General features: G+C 44.5%; 1 protein-coding gene across 2 annotated transcripts; it reads left to right on the top strand.

The window, feature by feature from the left end:
- Positions 1–11,582: 11,582 nt before the first annotated feature.
- LOC136405145 (zinc finger protein 343-like) lies at positions 11,583–22,665 on the top strand. Of its 2 annotated transcripts, none has more exons than XM_066384213.1 (5): positions 11,583–11,632; positions 12,602–12,851; positions 13,032–13,090; positions 15,706–15,832; positions 18,858–22,665. In XM_066384213.1, the coding sequence occupies exons 2-5, from the start codon at positions 12,731–12,733 to the stop codon at positions 21,056–21,058; spliced, it is 2,508 nt and encodes an 835-aa protein (XP_066240310.1). In that variant the 5' UTR covers positions 11,583–11,632; positions 12,602–12,730; the 3' UTR covers positions 21,059–22,665. The 2 variants fall into 2 exon arrangements, with proteins under 2 accessions (XP_066240310.1, XP_066240311.1); XM_066384214.1 differs by lacking the exon at positions 11,583–11,632 and adding an exon at positions 11,676–11,805.
- The last annotated feature ends 209 nt before the right edge of the window (positions 22,666–22,874 follow it).

Raw genomic sequence — 22,874 nt, 5'->3', positions numbered from 1 at the left:
CAATGGATGATGGATGGATGGATGAATACATGAAAGATAACTTCATGGAAAAGACTCAAGGACTTCAGCCAATTGCCACCTTCTGTTGGGGGATGGCTGTGTGTTCAGAGTCAGGGCAGAGATGAGGTGGCATATTTGTAGCAGATGGTGGCTTTAATTGTTCTTCCTACGGAAACAGTCAAACCATTCCAGTTCTTCCCGATACCACATGTCCAACTTCTCTTCCAGCATTCCAATGAAGATCATGAAAAAAATCACTCACTGGACTCTGTTCGACTATTACAACTCTTTTGCCTGGAACCAGAGTCTCCCGGGCAGCCCTGCGCCCTGCTAACATGCCCACGGGTCTTCCTGGGAGACAGCCGTGGGCGTTTTGAGTAGCTGTGCTCTCCTGAAATCTTTATTCCCGCACTCCCTTTCTGTTACTCCTTTCTGGGTACTTTTATGTTGAAGACACCAAAATGTGCAGGCAGTATTTCTTGGGAAGTTTCCACCTTTATACACACCCATGTTTCCCAGGTCTACCAACCCCTCTCTCTGCTTCATTTGCCAATCTGCTATCACCTGAATTTATTTCCAGTTTACTTGTAGATTTCACTGAGAGCCTAAGGTTCTCCCCCTGGAAATCATGCATAAATAAACACTCCTTAAAGTTGAATACAGGATATTGTATGTATATGCATGTGTGCGTTTCTCTGTAAGGACACTTAACATTTTTTCCTAGTCTCCATAAAATGTATTATTGTGACAAAAACAGAGAGAGGGATATATAGACAGAGACAGACAGAAAGGGAGAGATGAGAAGCATCAATTCATTCCTGCACCTCACTTGTTCATCGACTGCTTTCCAATATGTCGAACTGTCATATTGAGCTATTTGGGCTCAAAAGGAGAGGGAATAGAAAAGGCTATGACCAAATCCCCAGGACTTTGGACTAAAAAACCAAAACTTGTGTATGAATCGGCTATCTTGGAGAAATTAGTAGGATGTTGTGTCTAAGCAGGACCCTTGAAGAGTTGAGGTGACTTGTCATTGAAGCTGTATTTATGGGTGTTTAAACCCTTGAATAGCAAACAGTACTAAAGCACTGATTCATAATGGGAAGAGTGGTCACAGCTAAAGGATCTGCACTTAGAATATAAAATTCTAAAGAGAGTGTACCAATAAAGGGTCCGTGAAAATCCAAGATTTGAACAGACTGTGAAGAACAGTGATGTCTTAATGGGGATGAAAAATATTCAGCAGACACCTAAGTAGAGACTGAAAGGAAGAAAACCCCAGAGATAAAGTCTTCATAGCACTAATGGGAGTAATGATTTAGGAGAAGTGAAGTGGAATAATCCATCGCATGACCTTGAATGGGAACACAGCCAACAAGAAAAGAATGCTTTGCCAAGAGAATTGTTTTGTGACTCAAGGTGAGTCTCTGGAACACGTATATGTGACCGAAGGCAGTTGCTGGACTCTCTTCTCAGTAAAACATTCTCATAATATTTTACTGTTCCCTTCAAGGCTGTTCCTTGAGATAAAAAGAAAGGAAAGTTGCGAGAACCATAGAAGCAATAACAGTTAATGCCTTTAGACATTGTGTTGTTATTAAGCTATCGTGCAGATGTATTCCTTGTATTTTTAAGTAAAGGTTATGCTTGATGCTATGCCAATTTCTAAGTGAATAAGCTTTTTGAAATCTTGTGAATAAAAATAGGACACAGCACAAACTCAGTGCCATTTGCCTGAGCGAGCGGTGGTCCTTTCCTAGTTCACTGACATTTCATCTGCTAATTTTCCTTTGTGCCCCCGACTCACAACAAAGAAGAAGCATCAATTCAGACCTTGGCGACCTGGGAAGTTCCTCCCCTCTGGAACTTCAATCATCCTTTCTATGCAAAAGGTCAGGTCCCCAACATATCCACTAGATTTATTTGGGACTTATTTGTTTCTCAAGAATTTGATTCATGCAAGAAACCTGGGCTGTAAATGTGAACTCTTTTCCAGATGCATGTGTGACTAAGGGGCACAGACTGAGCTTATGAAAGAGTTTACTGGAACAGAAGGACAAGAAAACATGAGGAAGAATTGTGTATGAAAATAGTAAAGCTGGTGGCCCCGGACACGGCCATGCAGATGCAGGTTCACATTGGATTCCGGCAGAAGGTAAAGGAACAGTGGAGACAGATAATGATGGGCCATTCTGTTTATCAGTCTTGTAACACAGAAGAGTAAACAGGTAGGAAAACCGCTTTCCTCTCACTCAACCTTCTGAAACCCCAACTCATTCTCAGCATTTATGGAAATCCTGGGCCCCCCTACAAAACTCAGAAGCATTCCCAAGAGCACTTCAACACTCCCTCTCACTATGCACTGTTCAGCAAAAACAGGCTGGGGGGAAAAAGCATTCTCCAGCAAACAATAGGAAACAATCGCCTCTCCCAAGCAGAAAGGATATTCAGTTTGCACTTAACTTCCCTGAAGACAAGCACCCACATCCTTCCATAGATTATACACACAGGGCGCTGCCCCAATACAATGGAGCAAAGCTCAAAACAGTTGTTTACCCAACAAAGACAAAAGTGGTCATTCTTAGGTTACTTAAATCAAACGTTTCATTTTTTTTTGTTCCAATTACAAAAAGTGAAAAAATAAAGACATGTCTATTGAGTAGCTAGTGCCATCCTCACTCTCACACAGAGGAGGAGGAAGTCTTTCAGAAGACTTTCAAGACTTCTGAAAGCCTCTCAAAGGTGACTGATAACTCAGGTAGTGATTCCTGGGAACAAGAATGTCCTCTTGGAATGTAGAGGAGAAATAACAGGATAAAGCTCGACCTAAAGTTCTGCTTACAACTGTCTTATCCCTGAATGTCCCCTGGTGCACTATGAGGTGTAACTGATTGCTAAAACTTCTCCAAGAGTTCCTCCCAGGCCACCTAAAGTGTATCCTAATGTACTATAGTAATGCAGCTCAATCGGAACCATCAGCCCATCGGAAACATAGTCAAGACACAAACTGATTGCAAGAGGAAGAGGGAGAGGCCTGCCAGGACAGGCAATGAAGACTTTTGGAGCCCTCTTCCTCACAGCTTTTATTGAGCAGAGGATAAAACTTCTTAACAACAACAAAAGAGGCAACACAATTACATAGGGGAAAGATCAAGTGATAAGGGGAAAGAATGAATGAATAACACTGGGGAACAAAATTTTTCTTGCATCCACACAAACACTTGTTCTTGCCTGACCAGGTGGTGGCACAGTAGAGAGAGCATCGGACTGGGATGCAGAGGACCCAGGTTCGAGACCCCGAGGTCGCCAGCTTGAGCGTGGGCTCATCTGGTTTGAGCAAAAAGCTCACCAGCTTGGACCCAAGGTCGCTGGCTCGAGCAAGGGGTTACTCGGTCTGCTGAAGGCTCGTGGTCAGGGCACATATAAGAAAGCAATCAACGAACAACTAAGGTGTCAAAACAAAAAACTGATGATTGATGCTTCTCATCTCTCTTTCCTGTCTGTCTGTACCTATCTATTCCTCTCTCTGACTCTATCTCTGTCCCTGTATTTAAAAAACAAACAAACAAAAAAAACTTATTCTTACCTAATTCTAGTGTGCTGATCTCAAATCTGACATTAGCTTTTCTCTGTAAGCTACAATTTTTTTGCAATTCAAAATTTTATGTTTTCATCTTACTGTAAAATTTTCAACATTTAGTTTAACATAATGAAGTAGAATGTCGTCTTAGGCATCAGCTTTGTGAAAATATAATAATTTATATAATGCAGTAAATACACTAATATACTAAAAATATGATTGCATCAGAATTTGTCTACAATTTCAAAATAGAACATATTAAAACCATTATTTTATTCATAAAAATTGTGCAAAACTTATTTAAATTCTATTCAGGTAAAAATTTGTGTATGTAGCTCTTGTGTTTGTGTACTTGTTGAGGACAATCTCGTTTGATGCTCCAGCAGTAGTCTGCTCATCACTAACAGCTCCAAGATTTTCAGGAAACTTATCAAGGTGACTGTTCAGGAAGTGAATCTTAATGCTCATGTTACATCCAATATTATGAAAAGCCAACAGCATCCTTTGAACCAGAAGTTCATAGTTTTCTGCTTTTTTGTTGCCAAGAAAGTTCTTTGTAACTGCCACAAAAGACTGCCATGCTGCTTTCTCCTCATTATTCATCTTCCTGGCAAATTTTTCATCACATATGAGGGTTCAAATTTGAGGTCCATCAAATACACCTGCTTTTATCTTCTCAAAAGACAAGGCAGGAAAAGCAGAAATAATATGTTGAAAGCATTCACTTTTCTATTTAAAGCCTGAAGAAACTGCTTCATTAAGCCAAGTTTGATGTGAAGTGGGAGAAAAATGATCCTGTCTCAATTAACTACAGGTTCATTCACAATATTTTGCATCCCTACTTCCAGAGCTTTACATTTTGGCCACTCCTTCTGTGTCCAGTGTTTCTCCTGAGCTCAGCTGTCCCACAAACACAGAAAGCAAGGATACTCCGTGAAACCTCTCTGTTGTCCTAGCAGGAAATTTACCATTTTAAGATCCACACAAATGATCCAGTTATGCTCCTCATACTTCAGTAAGTTGAGGACAATTTTTATGTCATTATAATCTTCTCACAGATGAGTTGAATAACCAATTGGAACCACTGCATAAACATTACCATTGTGTAGGAGAGCACATTTCAGACTCCATTTAGAGCTGTCAAGAAATAGCCTCCATTCTGTAAGAGGTAACACCTAGCTGGCCGAGAAGACTACTGATATCATGACAGTAAACAAAGTGTTTGTCTTTGGAAAAAAAGTCCACAAAAATTTGTTTACATTTCCTGAAATGGGATACTTTAGCTGACTGGTGAAGTACATTCTTTTCTTGAAGCCTGGAGGCTAATAACTCAGCTGCTTTCTTTGATAGGCACAAATCTCTTACTAAGTCATTCAATTCGGGTTGGCTACACTGCTGAGGGGTTAATGACTGCTTGGCATCAGAAGAAGACCCTTTAGATTCTACAACCATTTCCTCATGCATCTTATCAAAATATACTTGATCATCATGTTCACCTTCTTCATCCTTAGAAGAAATAAAACCATTGAAAATTGGAACTTGGAGTGTCTCATAGTGTGGGATAGGTTGTATTGCTGAAGGAATGTTAGGATATGCGATCATATGCCGTTTTCTCTTGCCGATGCCCTTTGTATGGATCAGACAGAAATAACAGTCACTGTCATGGTCCTTAGGTTCATGACAAACCATGGGAATACCAAAAGGCATTCCTTTGTGTTTTCCTTTCGTCCAGTGACAAAGCATTTCCTCACAATTATGACACACAATATGAGGAGCCCAATTCTTGTCTTGATCGCCAAGGGGACCTTGAAAATAGGCAATATATGCACGTGTCACAACTGATGACATATTGCGCCTTTGATGTTGAAGTGTGTAACAGCCACATATATAACAGAAGGTGTCAGGACTATTCTTACATTTACGCCTACTTGAAGAAGCCATGATTCAATCTTAAAACAAAATAAAAGGGTGTTTTTATCAGATAATAATTTTTTACATTTAAAAACAACTACAATTATGTAAAAGTGATGTTTGTAAAACACTAATTGCCTTGTGGTTATGTTCAATCCAAGAGTCATTGCCCTTTAACTCCAATTTAAAAACAAATGCATGTCATTAACTGTAACAAAAAGAAATTAAAATTGCATAAAAACTAGAGCATTCACCAAAAAAAACGGATTTCAGATTTGGAATCAGCGATGCAGAAATATATAGAAAAAGTTCTAAAACCTCATGCAACAGAAAATGAAAAAAAAATTGTTCCCCAGTGTTATCTCTTATTTTTTGCTTTTGTTGGTGTGCTAATTTCTAGATTCTCCTAGACAGTTTCAATTTTGTAAAGAGATGGCCCTAGCTATTAAATATGGGAGGAGGGCCCAGTACACAGAGGACTTTCTTAGGTTGTCTCCTAAAGCACTTTCAAGAAGCTTATGGACACACCATGGGTACGGAATCACATGGTCCAAGAGAAGGCTCGCACTCTCTTGTGAATCAGAATGTCCCACCTTCAGGGTTGGATGGCCATCGCCCGGGACTTCTAATCTCTGGCTAGCAAGGGCAGTTTGGAACATTGTAACTGAGGATCCAGGTCACACCAATCAGTTTCTATAGATTGATCAATGGCTAAATTTAACAATGAATCCGCCACAACGGCTAAAAGCATGTTAGATACAAAGAGGGTGCCACATCTTCTTAGTCAGGCCAGATTTGAGTCTAAAGCAGAAAGGGAATTATAAGAACATCCCCAAGGCTTCCTGTCCTTACAAAGCTTCCTGAGGCAACTAAGCCACCACTCTTCTATAGGCCAAAAGCTAGAGCCCTTGAGTCCACACTGCAGCTACAGAAGGAGGCTGTTGGGCAGATAAAATGTATTATGCTCACTTTGTTAAAGTGGCGCTGCCCACGTGGAGGCCGTTGCCCAGGTGATATTAATGTGTGTCTCTCTGGGCAGGCAGAATCCTTGTAGCCTGGGGCTTGGTTTTAGGATTAAGCCTTTCCCACCCTTTTTTGATGTGGGGCGGTACAATCCAATCATGCCTCAGAGAGTGACTTTGTATTAGAGACTTCCCTGTTTTGTATATCGGATTAAAGGTTGTGAAGCTACAATATAAAATGCGGGCAGAACGAGAGTTTGTGCTCTTGGTTCCTGGGATGATTAGCATGAGAGAGCAGAGGGAGCAGAGCAGAGAGCAGAAAGAGGCCATGTGGCCAAGAGGAGCAGCCAAGATGGCAGAGTACTGAGTGAGAAGCCAGTTTGTGTAGAGTTTGTATCTGGGATAAGGAAGGAGATGGGGAACAGAGGAGAATAAGGTTGGTGAGCTAGAAACCTTTGATTCTAGGAAACTCGGATAAGTCAGTGGCTTTGTGAGCTCTGAATGTGAGTGGGTTTTGGGGCCCAGTGTGTGTTTTTACTTGCCCGCCGGGTTCAAGCTAGGATTAAAGACTATGGCCCACTAGTTTGTGGCTCCGTTGTTTCTTTACCGACTGTCCGAATCCAATGCGAATCTGCATGGGCTGGGCTGCTCTGATGGTGGCCCTGGCCCTGGCTTCTGGCTTTACAGAGGCCATAACTTCCACTGTTCCATCCCCTCCCCACACTCGGAGTGGATCTGTGTATGAGCAGAGAAGAGAGTCTGTCTGACCACTCAGGGAAGCTCCCCCATCGGGAACTGACCCCGACCTTGAGGAACGGCCCTTCCTTGTGTATGTCTTATTCTCCACCAGTGATCTATATAATTGGAAAAGCCAAAATCTTCCATTCTCAGAGAAGCCTCGTGTGTTAATAGGGCTTATAGCAGGGGTCCCCAAACTGCGACCCCCTGAGGCCATTTATCTGGCCCCCACCGGACTTCCGGAAGGGGCACTTCTTTCATTGGTGGTCAGTGAGAGGAGCATAATTCCTATTGAAATACTGGTCAGTTTGTTGATTTAAATTTACTTGTTCTTTATTTTAAATATTGTATTTGTTCTCGTTTTGTTTTGTTTGTTTGTTTACTTTAAAATAAGGTATGTGCAGTGTGCATAGGGATTTGTTCATAGTTTTTTATAGTCCGGACCTCCAACAGTATGAGGGACAGTGAACTGGCCCCCTGTGTAAAAAGTTTGGGGACCCTTGGTTTATAGAGTCTGTCTTACAAACTCATAGACCTACCTGGGAAGACTGCCAGCAACTTTTAAATACTCTCTTTACTTCGGAGGAGAGGAACAGAATTAGACAGGAAGGTAAAAAGGCAGTCCTAGGGCTGGGAGGGGAATCAATAAAGGAAAATAGGGACCGCATCGAGGCGACTTTCCCCTCCACCAGACCTCCATGGGGTCACAGCTCCCAGGAGAAAAATCCCTCTGTTCACTGGTATCTCTTTATGAGAAATAAAGACTGTGGCCCAAAAGCCCACCAACCTCTGGAAGGTTGCTGTAACTATGCAGGAGCTGCAGGAATCCTCTGCCGCATTTTTTTGAATGCCTTTGTGAAGCATACTGGCTGTAAACTCCCATAGACCCAGATGCTACTGAAAACAACCTGGCAATTAATTTGGCTTTCATGATGCAGTAAGCCCTTCCCTTCCCCTCCCGAGGGACTGGGGGTCGCATGGGCTGGGTTAATGGCTGGTTGCCCTTCACTGGTGAGTGGGTCATTGGGGGAGTAGTTTACAATCCTCTTACTATAAACTATACTAAAGTTGTACTGATAATAAGGCATATAAAATGGTATACTATGCCAAATCCAAAGACTTTCTTTTCGTATCAAGGATCCCTTGTTGTGTAAAAAGTATTTTCCATGTTAGAAATGTATATGTTATTTCAAGAGCCTTTTGTTAATTCTCCTTTTTTTTTTTTTTTTCTGTTTCATAGCCCTGTTGATGTTGAAATCTTAGCTTAAATATTAGAGAATATGTGTTGGGCAGATAAAATATATTATGCTCACTTTGTTAAAGATGGCGCTGCCCACGTGGAAGCCTGTGACCCAGGTGATATTAGTTGCCCTTCTTGTTTGGGATGGGCGTGATTATATTAATATGTGTTGCGGGTACAGGCTGTAAGCAGGCAGGATCCTTAGCCTATGGCTTACTTTTAAGACTAAGCCTTTACCACCCTTTTTGATGTAGGGTGGTGCACTCTCATGAGGAATCCCATTATGCCTCAGATAAGTAACTTTGTATCAGAGACTTCCTTGTTTGTATATTGGATTAAAAGTTTGAATTTCTACACTATAAAGTGAGGCAGACCGGGAGCTTGCTCTCTCTCTGTTCCTGAGATTAGCATTAGAGAGGAGAGCAGGGAAAAGCCATGAGGAGGAGGCCAGGAGAAACAACCATGATGGTGGAGTGCTGAGTGAGAAGTCAGTTTGTGTAGAGAGAAGGAGATGGGAACAGAGATGAATAAGCTGGTGAACTAGAAACCTTTGATTCTAGGAAACTCGGATAAGTCAGTAGCTTTTTTTTTTTTTAGAAGATTTCTTACTTATTTATTTTTTTTACAGAGTCAGAGTGAGGGATAGACAGGGACAGATAGACAGAAACGGAGAGATGAGCATCAATCATTAGTTTTTCATTGCTCATTGCGACACCTTAGTTGTTCATTGATTGCCTTCCCATATGTGCCTTGATCGCGGGCCTTCAGCAGACCGAGTAACCCCTTGCTTGAGCCAGTGACCTTGGGTCTAAGCTGGTGAGCTTTTGCTCAAACCAGATGAGCCCACGCTCAAGATGGTGACCTCGGGGTCTCGAACCTGGGTCCTCCGCATCCCAGTCCGACGCTCTATCCACTGCGCCACCACCTGGTCAGGCAAGTCAGTAGCTTTGTGAGCATTGAATGAGTGGGTTTTGGAGCCCAGCATGTGTTTTTACTTGCCTGCCGGGTGCAAGCTAGGATTAAAGGTAATGGCCCACCAGTTCTTGGCTTCGTTGTTCTATTACCATCTATCCGATTCCGGTGAGTGATTTTCTTCATGATCTTCATTGGAATGCTGGAAGAGAAGTTGGACATGTGGTATCGGGAAGAACTGGAATGGTTTGACTGTTTCCGTAGGAAGAACAATTAAAGCCACCATCTGCTACAAATATGCCACCTCATCTCTGCCCTGACTCTGAACACAGAGCCATCCCCCAACAGAAGGCGGCAATTGGCTGAAGTCCTTGAGTCTTTTCCATGAAGTTATCTTTCATCCATCCATCCATCCATCCATTATCCATTTATCCTTCCATTGAATTATTAATTCTTCAGAGAATAATGTTTTCAGGGTTTATTCTATACATGTAAGGTAGCAGTGCCACAGTAGATGGTGCATTCCTCAGAAAGATCACAGTCTCTTAAGTGACAGCTCTTAACAGACTAGGACACAATAGAATGGTAAGAGCTTTGGGAAATGTTCTCTGGTGATTAAATGTTTTTAATGTTCAGGGTTTCATGAAGAGCAGCTGCAAATGAATGAGGCAGCAACAATACTGCAAGATTGGGAGACCCCAATCTCTCCAGGATTGAGGTGCCTTGGAGAACTAAGCTATCCAATTTATTAAGCAGAAATATGTCATCTTGCATAAGAAATTAACAAGCAAAATACAGCATATAATTTTATTTAGTTTTGCAAAACTCATTAGATATCTCTTGTCCTTTCTAAGACATAACAGCACACCATCGCTGTCTGATTCCAGACCTGCAGAAAGCTCCAGTTGAGCCAAGCACCCAGGTCCTTGGGCCTTCCCTGGACGCGACTGCTTTCAGTCAGGAATGCTTCTTCTCGACCTTCACTTCCTCAGGATGGGAACAGAAGGTCATTGGGTGCTTTGGCTTTTCTGCAACAATCAAGTAAATTCATATCAGACACTGGGTCCAGAGGACACTTCCTGGAGGAAATCTGAGCCTACAGCTCAGGGAGGGTGAGTCTCCTAAATAAACATGGGGACGGGTGGAGAGAGAGGCAGGCAGGAGTTTATTTTGAGGAGGAAATGCGAGGTCTAGGAGGGTGTACTGTCTACTGGAGTAGGGGGAAGCCAGAGATGAGGATGGAGCTGTGGGCAAGGGCCAGGTCCAGTCACCTCTGTGCTTAGACCCTCCTTAGAGCTTCCCTGTCCATCTCAGGAAACACTTCATGCAGTTCCATCAGTGGCAGGAGGGGTAGGAGAGAGGAACCTCATTATAATTTGGGGGAACCTGGCTTTCCCTTGTTCCATTTCAGTTTTCACATCGTGTGCTGTACTGTGTTGTTAAGTCGTCCTGCGTTTCTCTGCCACCAGCTGACTTGGAGAGAGGAAATCCAGTGCACAGCATCCACAGTGGGATGAAGGGTGGTTTTCCTGCTAGTAACGTGGGGCTGCCCAGTAGCACGGAGCCACACTTAGATGTCACTCACCTAAGTTTAACCCGCCTTAAACACAGTGAGTTTAGCTAGGTTTCGTGGAGGTAAAAATACGCCAAAGCGCAGAACAGCCAAGCAGCCTGTGCGCTAGAGCAGCTGGACTCAGAAACCGAACTATCTTCTCGTATAGACCACCGGGAGGGCCCTCGGGCAGGAAACCTTCAGGAGATGCTGCCGCCGAGGCTCCTGGGAACTGTAGTGTTTCCAATTGAAACCATGGGAACAGACTGCTTTCCAGATTTTTGCATTTTATATTGTGCATGTTAAGAAGAGAGATGGGTAGAGCTGGCCGGTTTGTTCACTTGGTTAGAGCATCGTGCAATATGCTAAGATTGCAGTTTTGATTCCCAGTCAGGTGCATACAAGAATGAACCAGTGATTGCATCAATACGTGGGGCGACAAATCCATGTTTCTCTCTCTCTCTCTCTCTGCTTTCCACTCTCTCGCTCTAAAATAAATAAAAAAAATGTACAAAAACATGTCGACTGTCCTTATACAAGACAATGTGAATATATATTAAAGTCGTGGTTTAGAGTTCGCTGTGTAACGGCCGAAAGGCGGCAAAGCCTCTAGGGATTCTGGGAATCGTAGTTCTTGCTCAGGTGACCCCGCAGATCACGTGGACCTCTGCTGCGGGTTCCGTTACGCTCGGCTGCCCGGATCGCGTTCGGGGCTTGAAGGAGGGACTAGAGAGGCGGTGAGTAGGGTTAGGAGCCGTGGTGGGAGCTGGTGGGTTGGACCCGGGATGAGTGAGGCTGGTGTGCAGTAGATGGAACGGGAAGTGCGGGAGGTTTCATTTCTGGAGCAGAGACGGGCCGAGACGTATTTAGTGGCAAGGAAATGGGATGCGAATTAGGTTGCTCAGAAGACGTGAGTTGAGGGTTTTACAGAGATCCTTCCGTCTCCCACTGGAGCGGTTGAGCTGGAATTCTCATATAATTTTTTTTGTGTGACCCAGAGAGAGAGACGGATAGACAGGGACAGACAGACAGGAAGGGAGGGAGATGAGAAGCATCAATTTTTTGTTGCGGGACCTTAGTTGTTCATTGATTGCTTTCTCATATGTGCCTTGACTTTGGGGCTAAAGTAGACCGAGTGACCCCTTATTCTAGCCAGCTTTCTTGGGTCCAAGCTGGTGAGCTTTGCTCAAACCAGATGAGCCCGCGCTCAAGCTGGTGACCTCCTACTTTCGAATCTGGGTCCTCTGCGTCCCAGTCCGACGCCCTATCCACTGCGCCACCCTCTAGGCAGGCTCATGTCATTTTTAGGAGGAGTTGGGATAGTTCTGGGCCATAGAATGGACATAGGGAGGTTACTGTAGACGCGCAACCCCGAGGTTTATTTTGGCTCTGGGCACATGAGTTCAGCCAGAGCTAAATAGACAGGCATTCCCTGTGGTGGGTGGGGGTGCAGAGTCGACTATAGAGCCCCCCTGCTTTTGGTAAGGGGACATCTACATGGGCCATGCGTGTGTGAATGGTTGTGGGAACCCCGGACTGATTGTGAATATAGAGTTCTGGGAGTTTTTGCTTGTTTTTCTGGAGGTGACTCTGGCCCAAGTCGGTGAGTGAGTGGGGATGCGGTTGGGTGGGAGCTCTCAGGACCTGCAGTGCCTGATTTGTACAGTAAGGAGTGTGGAAAAGTCACGTTGCTGCTCCACCCGCAGGTGCTGCTTCGTGGAAACACAGTGCGCTTTCACAAGGATGATTTGGAGATGTGACTCGGGGCAGGAGCAGAAATCAATCTTGTGCTGAAATGTCTACGCGGCCGCTTGGTAGAATTTCAGGGCAAAAACATGTCTGATCCCCAGGCTGTGACGTTGGTTTATCCTTCAGCCTTGGGAGAGCAGGACCGGGAGGAGAACAGGGAAGACATGGAGACCATGAAGAATCTGACCCTAAATCATGAGGCTAAAGGTGAGAGTTGTTGAGAGTCTGGAGAGGTGAGGAGGAGGAGTAAGGCTCCAGGCTTAGCTGAGAGCACTGCAGTGACCCCAGCTGAGTAAAGGGACTGCTCCCTCTGTCCTGGGCTCTGAGGAGCTGCTCCCCGGGGCATTCTGGGAGGCCTGCACCCTCAGAGCTTTGTTCTTCCCCTAGGTCTGCCTTCCAACTGCACTGACTCGCTCCAAGAAAAGGAGGGAAAGCCCAAAGCACTGGTGAGTTGGGGTTATATTTTTTCACTTTTTATTATGAAATGCTGGCTCATTTTCCAGAGAATAGGCAGAGCTGGATATTCTCTTTTTTTGGGAAGGGAAAAAGCAAGCAACATTAGACAGTTCATGCCTGTTTCAGGCACTGTATTGGTCACTTTGGAATGACTCCTGCATTTGTGTTTTATTTTCCTTGTTGGAAAATCTACCCATGAATAGTAGAGCCCTGCAAAGTGCAAAATATAAGGGATATTTTTGAAAAACGGAGAATATTAAAAATTTTAAATGTACTATTTGATTTCATTTCACATGACACTAGCTAAAGATACTGTCTTTCAGAGCATAGTGTGGACTAAAAAATATGTGATTTTGAACTCAACAGGAACAGAAAAGTTCACCAAAAAAAGGAATTTTTGCAGGAATGATTGAGTGTTTGAATCTGGGTAGAGCTGTCCTCCTGTTGTTTCTCCTAAAGTGGGAAGGATGTTCTTAATCATTTGATTGCAGGCCTGGTTAATTATTCTGAATGCGAGACCTTTCTTTTTCCAGAGACTATGCAGGAAGGGTCCTCATGGAATAGTCTCCAGACAAACTCTTTCCATAAGAATGGGTAGGGTCTCAGACACCCCTGAATGGGCGGTTCTCTCTAGAGGGCACTTCCTCCTAAATTCGCCCAGTGGTAGACCCAATTTGCAGCCCTGGCTGAAGCTTCCTGGTCTGGTTCTGTGTTTTTCCAGAGTTTGGTGAGATTTTTACATACTTAAAATGCTTTTTTCTCTTTTTTTCTTATCTATTGTTTTAACTAGCTTTTAATGTAAGATTCGGGCTGCTGTTGTGTTGTCTGGTGATGCTGTGTAAGTAGTCCTTGTGTTGATTGCTTTTCTTCATTGTACCTCAGGTGACATAAGTAGATCAGGCAGAACGGTCAGGGAGCCCTGCTATAAGGACTGTCATTTGAGGATGTGGAGGGTCAGCGTGATGGTGCATGTCCAGGCCTCCTCCTGTTGATGAGCCACATATTTTGGGGCAGTCGTCTTTATTGAACTCACTAAGACAAGTCAGAAAACATGAACAAGTGATGAGAGCCACAGTCTGAGGAGTGAGTTGTGTTGGTCTCCAGAGTTTCCTCAATGCTTTACCTTAAATCTCCAGTATTTAACAAAGAAAGTATATTGAAGTGGAGAGATACAGGGTGTGAACGAAAGAAAGAAGGAACCTATGAATTTAATATTGTAAGAAAGTCTAAATAAGTTTCCCTGTCATGTAAAGTGAAAACAGCTTTTCAGTTCTCTGCTGAGTTACCGTCTCCCTGTACTGAACATTCGCCCTTCCTTTACTGACTGTGAGTTCTGTGTTGGATGATACACTGTGGACAGCAAGTCTGTTGTGAGTCGGGGGCGCAGAGAGAGAGAGATCAGTAGACGAAATCATCAAGGACTAGCAAAGGACCACCGCTTACTCAGGCAAATGGCCCCGAGTTCACGCTGTGTCCTAATTTTATTCACAAGACTTCAGAAAACTTGTTTACTGAGAAATTGGCATAACATCAAGTGTAACTTTTACTTAAAGATACATGGAGTGCACCTGCAAGATAGCTTAGTAACAACATAATATCAGAAGGCATTAATTGCTATTGCTTCTATGGATCCCATAACATTTCTCTCTTTATCTCAAGGGATAATCTTGAAAGGAAGAGAAATAGTGTGAGAATGTTTTACTGAGAAAAGCCCAGCAACTGCCTTCAGTCACATAGACCTGTTTCAGTGACCCGCCTTCAAGTCACAAAACAATTCTCTTGGCAAAACATTCTTTTCTTGTTGGCTGTGTTCCCATCCAAGGCCATTCAGTGGGTTATTCCACTATACCAAGTCCCTTTTAAAATAAAAATTTTCTGTGCATTTGTAACTCTTCTGTTTTGAAATTTCTCTATCGTGCATCCTCAAGGTCACCTTCATGAAAAAACACTATTTCAGGTTTCAGTTTTTCTTTTTTGGACACAGAGACAACGTTAAAGAGGGACCAATAGAAACAGAGGAAGGGAGAGACAGGAAAAGCATGAATTCTTCATTGCAGCACCTTACTGTTCAATCATTGCTTTCACACTTGTGTTTGAGATGGGAGCTACAGCACAGGGAGTGACCCCTTGCTCAATCCAGTGACCTTAAACCGAAGCCAGTGACCATGGGGTCATATCTGTGAACTTATGCTCAAGCCAGCGACCCACACTCATGCTCTTGAGTCCACGTTCCAGCTGGATGAGTCCGCACGCAAGATGGCGATATCAGGGATTCAAACCTGGATCCTCTGTGTCCAAGTTAGATCCTCTATCCAGTGTGAGCCTGCCTGGTCAGACCAAGTTTCAAATTGACGCACAAATCACTTCTAGGAAATCATAAATGTCAAGAGCCCAGGAATGGGTATATGTGTCATTTCTGGGCCCATCGATTTTATTACAAAGCCATAGTCATGGCCAGAATAATTTGGAACATAGAACTGTGTACTAGGGAAAGAACTGGACCAGCTTTTGTACATAACTGACCCTCCAGGGCCAGGAGATTTACTCATTGAGTTTGGAAAATTGATGGTGACTTGCTGGTCATTAATGAATTGCTTGTTTATAGGTACCGATCACGTTCAGGGATGTGGCCGTGGTCTTCACAAAGGCGGAATGGAGGAGGCTGAGCCCTGCGCAGAGGAGCCTGTACAAGGAAGTGATGCTGGAGAACTACAGGAACCTGCTCTCGCTGGGTGAGGCTGTGTTCTGTCCTTCCTCACTGCGGTAGCGGGATGGACCACCTACCGTGGGACAGAAAATGTTCTAGACACTTAGAGCCACACAGAAGTGAAGGAATAGCAGCCCCCGCCAATGGTGTCTTACTTTTCCCAATGTGTTCAGTCAGATAAGAAACAAGAAGCTTCACGTGCAGTGATAAAATGTTTGTTAGACGGTACTAAGCACTTCCTAGTCAAAAATAATGATTAAATAAAGCGTGACACTTTTTCTATTAAAGTGCCAGAGAATAGCTATTTTAAGTGTTTTGTGGGCGATGCAATCTCTAACCACTCTGAATTCTTTCTCTGTTACACTTAAGTAGCCAGGACGGTATGTAGATGAGTGAGTATGATTTTTTTCCCTTAAGAATGTCTGTCTGGAAACCAAAATTTGAATTTTATATTATTTTTATTTGTCATGAACTATTATTCTATTGGCTGGTTTACTTCTCTTTAACAATAGAAAACCATACTGAGCTTATGGACATTACAACGAACAGAGAGGAGGATTAAATAGGTCACAAGCTCTATTGTTCCCACCCCTTGTTCTAGATCAGTGCTCTTCTGTGCAAATATAATGTGAGCCATAGGGATAATTTTAAATTTTATAGTAACTCCATTTTTTTTTTAGATTTTATTTATTCATTATGGGGGGGAGAGAGAGAGAGAGAGAGAAGGGGGAGGAGCAAGAAGCATCAACTCCCATATGTGCCTTGACCAGGCAAGCCCAGGGTTTTGAACTGGCAACCTCAGCATTTCCAGGTTGACGCTTTATCCACTGCGCCACCACAGGTCAGGCCAGTAACTCCATTATTTAATCAAGTAGACATAACTGGATAAGATGAAAAAAATCTTATGTCATCTAATCTATCACAATATTATTTAAAAATGTAATCAAAATATAAAACAAATTTTTTTTACATTTCTTTTAAGTGAGATCCACAGAGTCAAACAGAAACACTACTGCATGGGTCTTAAGAGGGATTCAATACCAAGGCCTCTCCTGTAGGAAGCTGTGCTCAACTGGGGCCATTGCTTTGTTGCTTGGCAACAGAGCTATTTTAGTGCCTGAGGCGAGGCCATGGAGGCATCCTCAGCATCTGAGTTTAGTTCCCTCTAACTGGGCGAGGGGAAGAGAGAGATAGAGAGAGAGAAGGGAGATGGGGAGAGGTGGAGAAGCAGATGGTCTCTTCTCCTGTTGCCCTGACCAGGAATCACACCCAGGACACCTCCATGCTAGGCCGACGCTCCACCACTGAGCTGACAGGCCAGGGCCGTGTACTCATGTCTTGTTTTGCTTCTTGTTCAGCTTTGTTGGTTCTGGAATCCTGGACAACAGACCTACCCTGTCTGGGTCTGCTATTCTTTTCTTTTTTTGTGACAGAGATAGAAAAAGGGACAGATAGAAATAGACAGACTGGAAGGGAGAGAAATAAGAATCATCAGTTCTTTATTTCAGCACCTTAATGTGTCATTATTGCTTCCTGATATATGCCTTGAGCTGGGGACTACAGCAGACAGAATGACCTTTTGTGCAAACCCATGACCTTGAAATCTGGTGAGCCTTGCTCAAAGCAGATGAACCCATGCTCATGCTGGCAACCTCGGGGTTTCGAGTATGGGTCCTCCATGTCCCAGTTCGATACTCTATCCACTGCAGCAGCACCTCATCAAGTCTGGGTCTGGTATTAAAAAACAAGGGGAAAAGCAGCAATGAGGAAACCACATTGTGGGTTTTAAAAATGTGTTTCAGCCTGACCTGTGGTGGCGCAGTGGATAAAGCGTCAACCTGGAAATGCTGAGGTGGCCGGTTTGAAACCCTGGGCTTGCCTGGTCAAGGCACATATGGGAGTTGATGCTTCCAGCTCCTCCCCCCTCCTCTCTCTCTCTCTCTCTTCTCTACAAAAAATAAAATAAAATAAAAATAAATAAAAATGTGTTTCAAAGTGGCACTATCTTTCACCAATCTCCATTGGCGCATGGAAATGCTGTTGAGAAGTATGATGTTAGTGTGATGTGGTTGGTTTGGGCACAGGGTCAGAATCCTGAATCTATGGGCCATGTCGTTTTTGTCAATGGCAGAAGTCGCAGTACTATATAGAGTACTTGGTACTTAGAAATTATTTCTTCTAAGTATTTGTTTGCAGATCGGCATCCTGAAACTCAGATTCATTTCTTATACACTCTGTTCAACCACTGTGTAATGTATATGTTCAGTCTTTTTTTTTTTTTTTTTTTGTATTTTTCTGAAGCTGGAAACGGGGAGAGACAGTCAGACAGACTCCCGCATGCGCCCGACCCGGATCCACCCGGCACGCCCACCACAGGGGTCGCTCTGCTGCGACCAGAGCCACTCTAGCGCCTGGGGCAGAGGCTAAGGAGCCATCCCAGTGCCTGGCCCATCTTTGCTCCAATGGCGCCTCGGCTGCGGGAGGGGAACAGAGAGACAGAGAGGAAGGAGGGGGAGGGGGTGGAGAAGCAAGTGGGCGCTTCTCCTATGTGCCCTGGCCGGGAATCGAACCTGGGTCACCCGCACGCCAGGCTGACGCTCTACCGCTAAGCCAACTGGCCAGGGACTTTTTTTTTTTTTGTAATAATTAAAGTCATGAAGGTGGTTTTCACATAGGTCATAGAGACTGTCATCTCGAAGTACAACAGAAGTGTAAACTGGGCACCAGTGGGAGAATCATGGAGTGTCATGGTTTGGGTGACTTAGAAAGAAAGAGCTGATGTATTGAAGGTATTTACATGGCAGATTGCTTACCTAGAAGGTTCCCAGTCTGAGTGACATGTAGAAGATGTTTCTGAGATGGTTTCACTGCAGTTTCGCAGAAAACCGACTGTGTAGAATCAGAACCTAAAGAATTCATTGGTGGAAACAAATGACGTTGTACACATATGATTAATAACAGGTGTGGCAGGAGGGCACTAGTTTTCCTGAGACCAGGAGGGAATCCCTGCAGCCTGTTGGGGCTTCTCTGACTGAACTCTCTTTCTCCAGGAGAATCAAGGCCAGAATCAGACCTCCACTTTTTCAACCTTTCGTCCTTCTCCCGGGAGACACTGCTTGGCCAGCAGGTACTTCTCATGTGCTCGGACATGTCTGACTTCTATCTGCGGGATTCGGACCTGTGGCATCAGGACCGGACGTCTTTTTCTGGGAGTTGCTGCAGAGGAAACACAGAAGGTGAAGGCAGAGAAGTTGGCTTGAGACTTTCGTTTCTGCAGACGGAGGAGAAGGAAACCTCAGGTGCATTCCACAGCCCGCCTCAAGGACATTATAGAGAAGGTCATGTGGTGCTAGAAATAGAACCCAGCTCAGCCCAAGGGGTACCCGCCATGCAGATGGAAAAAGGGAGGAAGGAATTAGAAATCCTGAGATCTGGGTCTGTGAGCTGTAGAGAACATGAACCAGAATGCAGCGTGGAATCAAACGTTATGACAAACCAGGTGACTCTCTCAGGGGAGATGTCCTATGTTTGCAGCCAGTGTGGGCGAGGCTTCACACGTCCATCACAGCTCCTCAGACACCCAGGGGTGCACTCATCCACAGAGAAGCCTTTCCTGTGTGATGAATGTGGCAGAAGATTTCGTGATAAATCAAATGTAACAGTCCACCAGCAGACTGACTTGGGGGTGAAGCCCTTTGTGTGTCTCAAGTGTGGAAGAGCATATGGTTATAAGTCAGGCCTCTGGAGACATCAACGGACTCACTCGGGGGAGAAGCCGTTCGTGTGCCCACAGTGTGGACGAGGATTTATTACTGGCTCAGAACTCAAGATACACCAAATGACTCACTCGGGGGAGAAGCCGTTTGTGTGTGCAGAGTGTGGACGAGGATTTCTTACTAGGAGTATACTCAAGGCACATTGTATGAGTCACACGGGGGAGAAGCACTTTATGTGCCCAGAGTGTGGAAAAAGATATGTTTTTAGGTCAGCCCTTAGGACACACCAGAAGACTCACTCAGGGGAGAAGCCCTTCGTGTGCCCAGAGTGTGGACGACGATTTTTTTTTAAGACAAAACTTAGGGAACACCAGAGGACTCACTCGGGGGAGAAGCCCTTCGTGTGCACAGAGTGTGGACGAGGATTTTTTTTTAAGACAAGACTCAAGGAGCACCAGAAGACTCACTCGGGGGAGAAGCCCTTCGTGTGCACAGAGTGTGGACGACGATTTCATTTTAAGTCAAAACTCAGGGAGCACCAGAGGACTCACTCGGTGGAGAAGCCCTTCGTGTGCACAGAGTGTGGACGAGGATTTATTTTTAAGTCAGGACTCAGGTTGCACCAGATGACTCACTCAGGGGAGAAGCCCTTTGTGTGCACAGAGTGTGGACGAGGATTTATTTTAAAGTCAGGACTCAGGTTACACCAGATGACTCACTCTGGGGAGAAGCCCTTCATGTGCACAGAGTGTGGACGAGGATTTCGTTTTAAGTCAGTACTCAGGGAGCACCAGATGACTCACTCAGGGGAGAAGCCCTTTGTGTGTCCAGAGTGCGGACGAGGATTTGGTTATAAAGGACAGCTAAAAATACACCAGAGAACTCACTCTGGGGAGAAGCCCTTCAAGTGCCTGGAATGTGGACGAAGATTTGGTTATAAGTCAGCCCTTAGGGCACACCAGAGGACTCACTCGGGGGAGAAGCCCTTTGTGTGCCTGGAGTGTGGACGAGGATTTGGTTATAGGTCATCCCTCAGGAAACACCAGAGGACTCACTCGGGAGAGAAGCCCTTTGTGTGCCCAGAGTGCGGACGAGAATTTCGTGATAAAGATCAGCTAAAAGTACACCAGAGAACTCACTCCGGGGAGAAGCCCTTTGTGTGCTTGGAGTGTGGACGACGATATGGTTATAAGTCAGCCCTTCAGATACACCAGAGAATTCACTCGGGGGAGAAGCCCTTTGTGTGCTTGGAGTGTGGACGAGGATTTCGTGACAAGTCAACCCTCAACGCACACCAGAGGACTCACTCGGGAGAGAAGCCCTTCATGTGCCTGGAGTGCGGACGAGGATTTGGTTATAAAGGACAGCTAAAAATACACCAGAGAACTCACTCAGGGGAGAAGCCCTTTGTGTGCTTAGAGTGTGGACGAGGATATCGTCACAAGTCAACCCTCAAAGCACACCAGATGACTCACTCGGGAGAGAAGCCTTTCGTCTACGGCCATACCACCCTGAACGCGCCGGATCTCGTCTGATCCTGGAAGCTAAGCAGGGTCGGGATTGGTTAGTACTTGGATGGGAGAGAAGCCTTTCATGTGCCCAGAGTGTGGACGAGGATTTGGTTATAAGTTAGCCTTCAGGACACACCAGAGGACTTGCTCGGGAGAGAATACTTAGAAGTGCAGTTGCTGTGGACAAGGCTTTAGCTGGAAAGCAGAAATTCTTATCAGCAGAGGACACAATCAGGACAAGTGTAACATTTTCATCGAGTGTGAGGGAAAACTTTAGCTATAAGTCTGATGTCATCAGACTCCTGAGGACACATGGAGGGGGGATGCCTTGCGTATGCAGGGATCATGGTCAAGACTTTAGCAATCAGTAAAACTTCATCTTACACCAGAAAAAACCCTGCTGTCCCTCTGTGTGTGTGTATAGTAATTGAACCTGCAGAGATGTGTCACCAAGAACGCATTTACGAGAGGAGTTGCGTGCATGCACCATGCAGGTAGCTCTAGCCGTAAATCAGCCCCCACTGCACAAGAAGGATGCACTTAGAGAAGAAGCGCGTGTGCAAGGACTGTGGGTGAGGTGTTAGCACAAATTCAACCGTGACAAAACAGCCAGTAACCAGCAGGCAGGCACATGACGGGTACTCAGGGAGGGGCCGTGTGTTTGCAGGGATTGTGGACAGGGATCCTGTGATCATCTGTCCTTGTTTTCGTGTCGTGGGGAGATCCTTCAGTGGGGACCATGTGGAGCTCTGCTCAGAGCATTTTATCAGGAACCCACACCCCTGCAGCTGCTGATAACTGCTGCTGATGGGCACGGTGATGAATTCTTCTCTAGGACCTGCTCTGAGCCACAGTGAACGCCTCCTTCACAGAGTCACTCCTGCCCATGACTAATTGAGATGGGGAGACAGAACCTCACCTCTTATGTTGTAAGGTACCAAAAAGCTACAGAATTAATATTAATGGTTTAGGAAGCTTAAAAAACATTTTATTCATTTGAGCTAAGTGTACAGAGAGATTTTGTAAATGTGATTTCTGTAGTTGTGTGATGAGCACCAATTCGGGATGGCAATAGCGTTGTGTTGTAACTGCAGAGGGGAAGCAGAATTGGATTCCCTGTCCTCCCCCCACACCTGCAGGAAGTAGGTCAATAGCTAGCCAGGTGCAGGAAGAGAAAGATTAAAATAAACCTTTTCTTATATTGATGGGCCATTTACAGGCATTTGTTCCCATGGAAACTACCCCTCCCATCCTGAAAGCTTGTAATTAATGTATATATTTCTAAACAAAGGAATGGCAAATGAACATTAGAAAATTTAGTTATATATTTTAATATGTGGAATAACATTTTTGCTATTGTCTTACCTTACAAGTTTTAATGTGTAGAAATGTTTTTATAGGTCCTATAGACAAATGTTGTAAGCTTGCTAATGAATTCTGTCCCATCCCCGTTCATTCTTTTTCCAAATCTATATGGGTGAAAAAAAGGTTGTAAGCGTGTGCCATGACGTCATGCTCTCCCCGCCACTGTGTAATCAAGGGTATCTGAGCAGACCCTGAACTATTTGTGGGGCTGCACGATTAGGGTCTGCAAATGCTTCATGTCAGCCATATGCGGCCAGCATATATAATAAATCTCCTCCTTTAATAAACTTCTTAAAATTCATCTGGACTTGGTGTTTCTATGTAAACCTGCGGAATTGGGGTTTGAGTACTTTACAACACTTGATTCTGTTGGGTTCAGAGGGTCATCCTGGGTCAGGAGTGCCCATGAGATCTCAGCTGTGAACACATTGCAGGTCAGCTTCTTCCTCTGCCCATTCCAGCACTCATTCACCAA

This window comes from Saccopteryx leptura, chromosome 5 (genome assembly GCF_036850995.1).
Source record: "Saccopteryx leptura isolate mSacLep1 chromosome 5, mSacLep1_pri_phased_curated, whole genome shotgun sequence".
Lineage (NCBI taxonomy): Eukaryota > Metazoa > Chordata > Mammalia > Chiroptera > Emballonuridae > Saccopteryx > Saccopteryx leptura.
Note: the sequence above shows the minus strand (reverse complement) of the source record. Positions and strands in the feature narration are given on the sequence as shown.

Coding starts and splice junctions, on each gene's coding strand:
- LOC136405145 (XM_066384213.1), top strand. CDS start 12,731: ATGTCTGATCCCCAGGCTGTGACGTTGGTTTATCCTTCAGCCTTGGGA. Junction 13,091..15,705: donor AGGGAAAGCCCAAAGCACTG/GTGAGTTGGGGT, acceptor GCTTGTTTATAG/GTACCGATCACGTTCAGGGA. Junction 15,833..18,857: donor CAGGAACCTGCTCTCGCTGG/GTGAGGCTGTGT, acceptor CTCTTTCTCCAG/GAGAATCAAGGCCAGAATCA.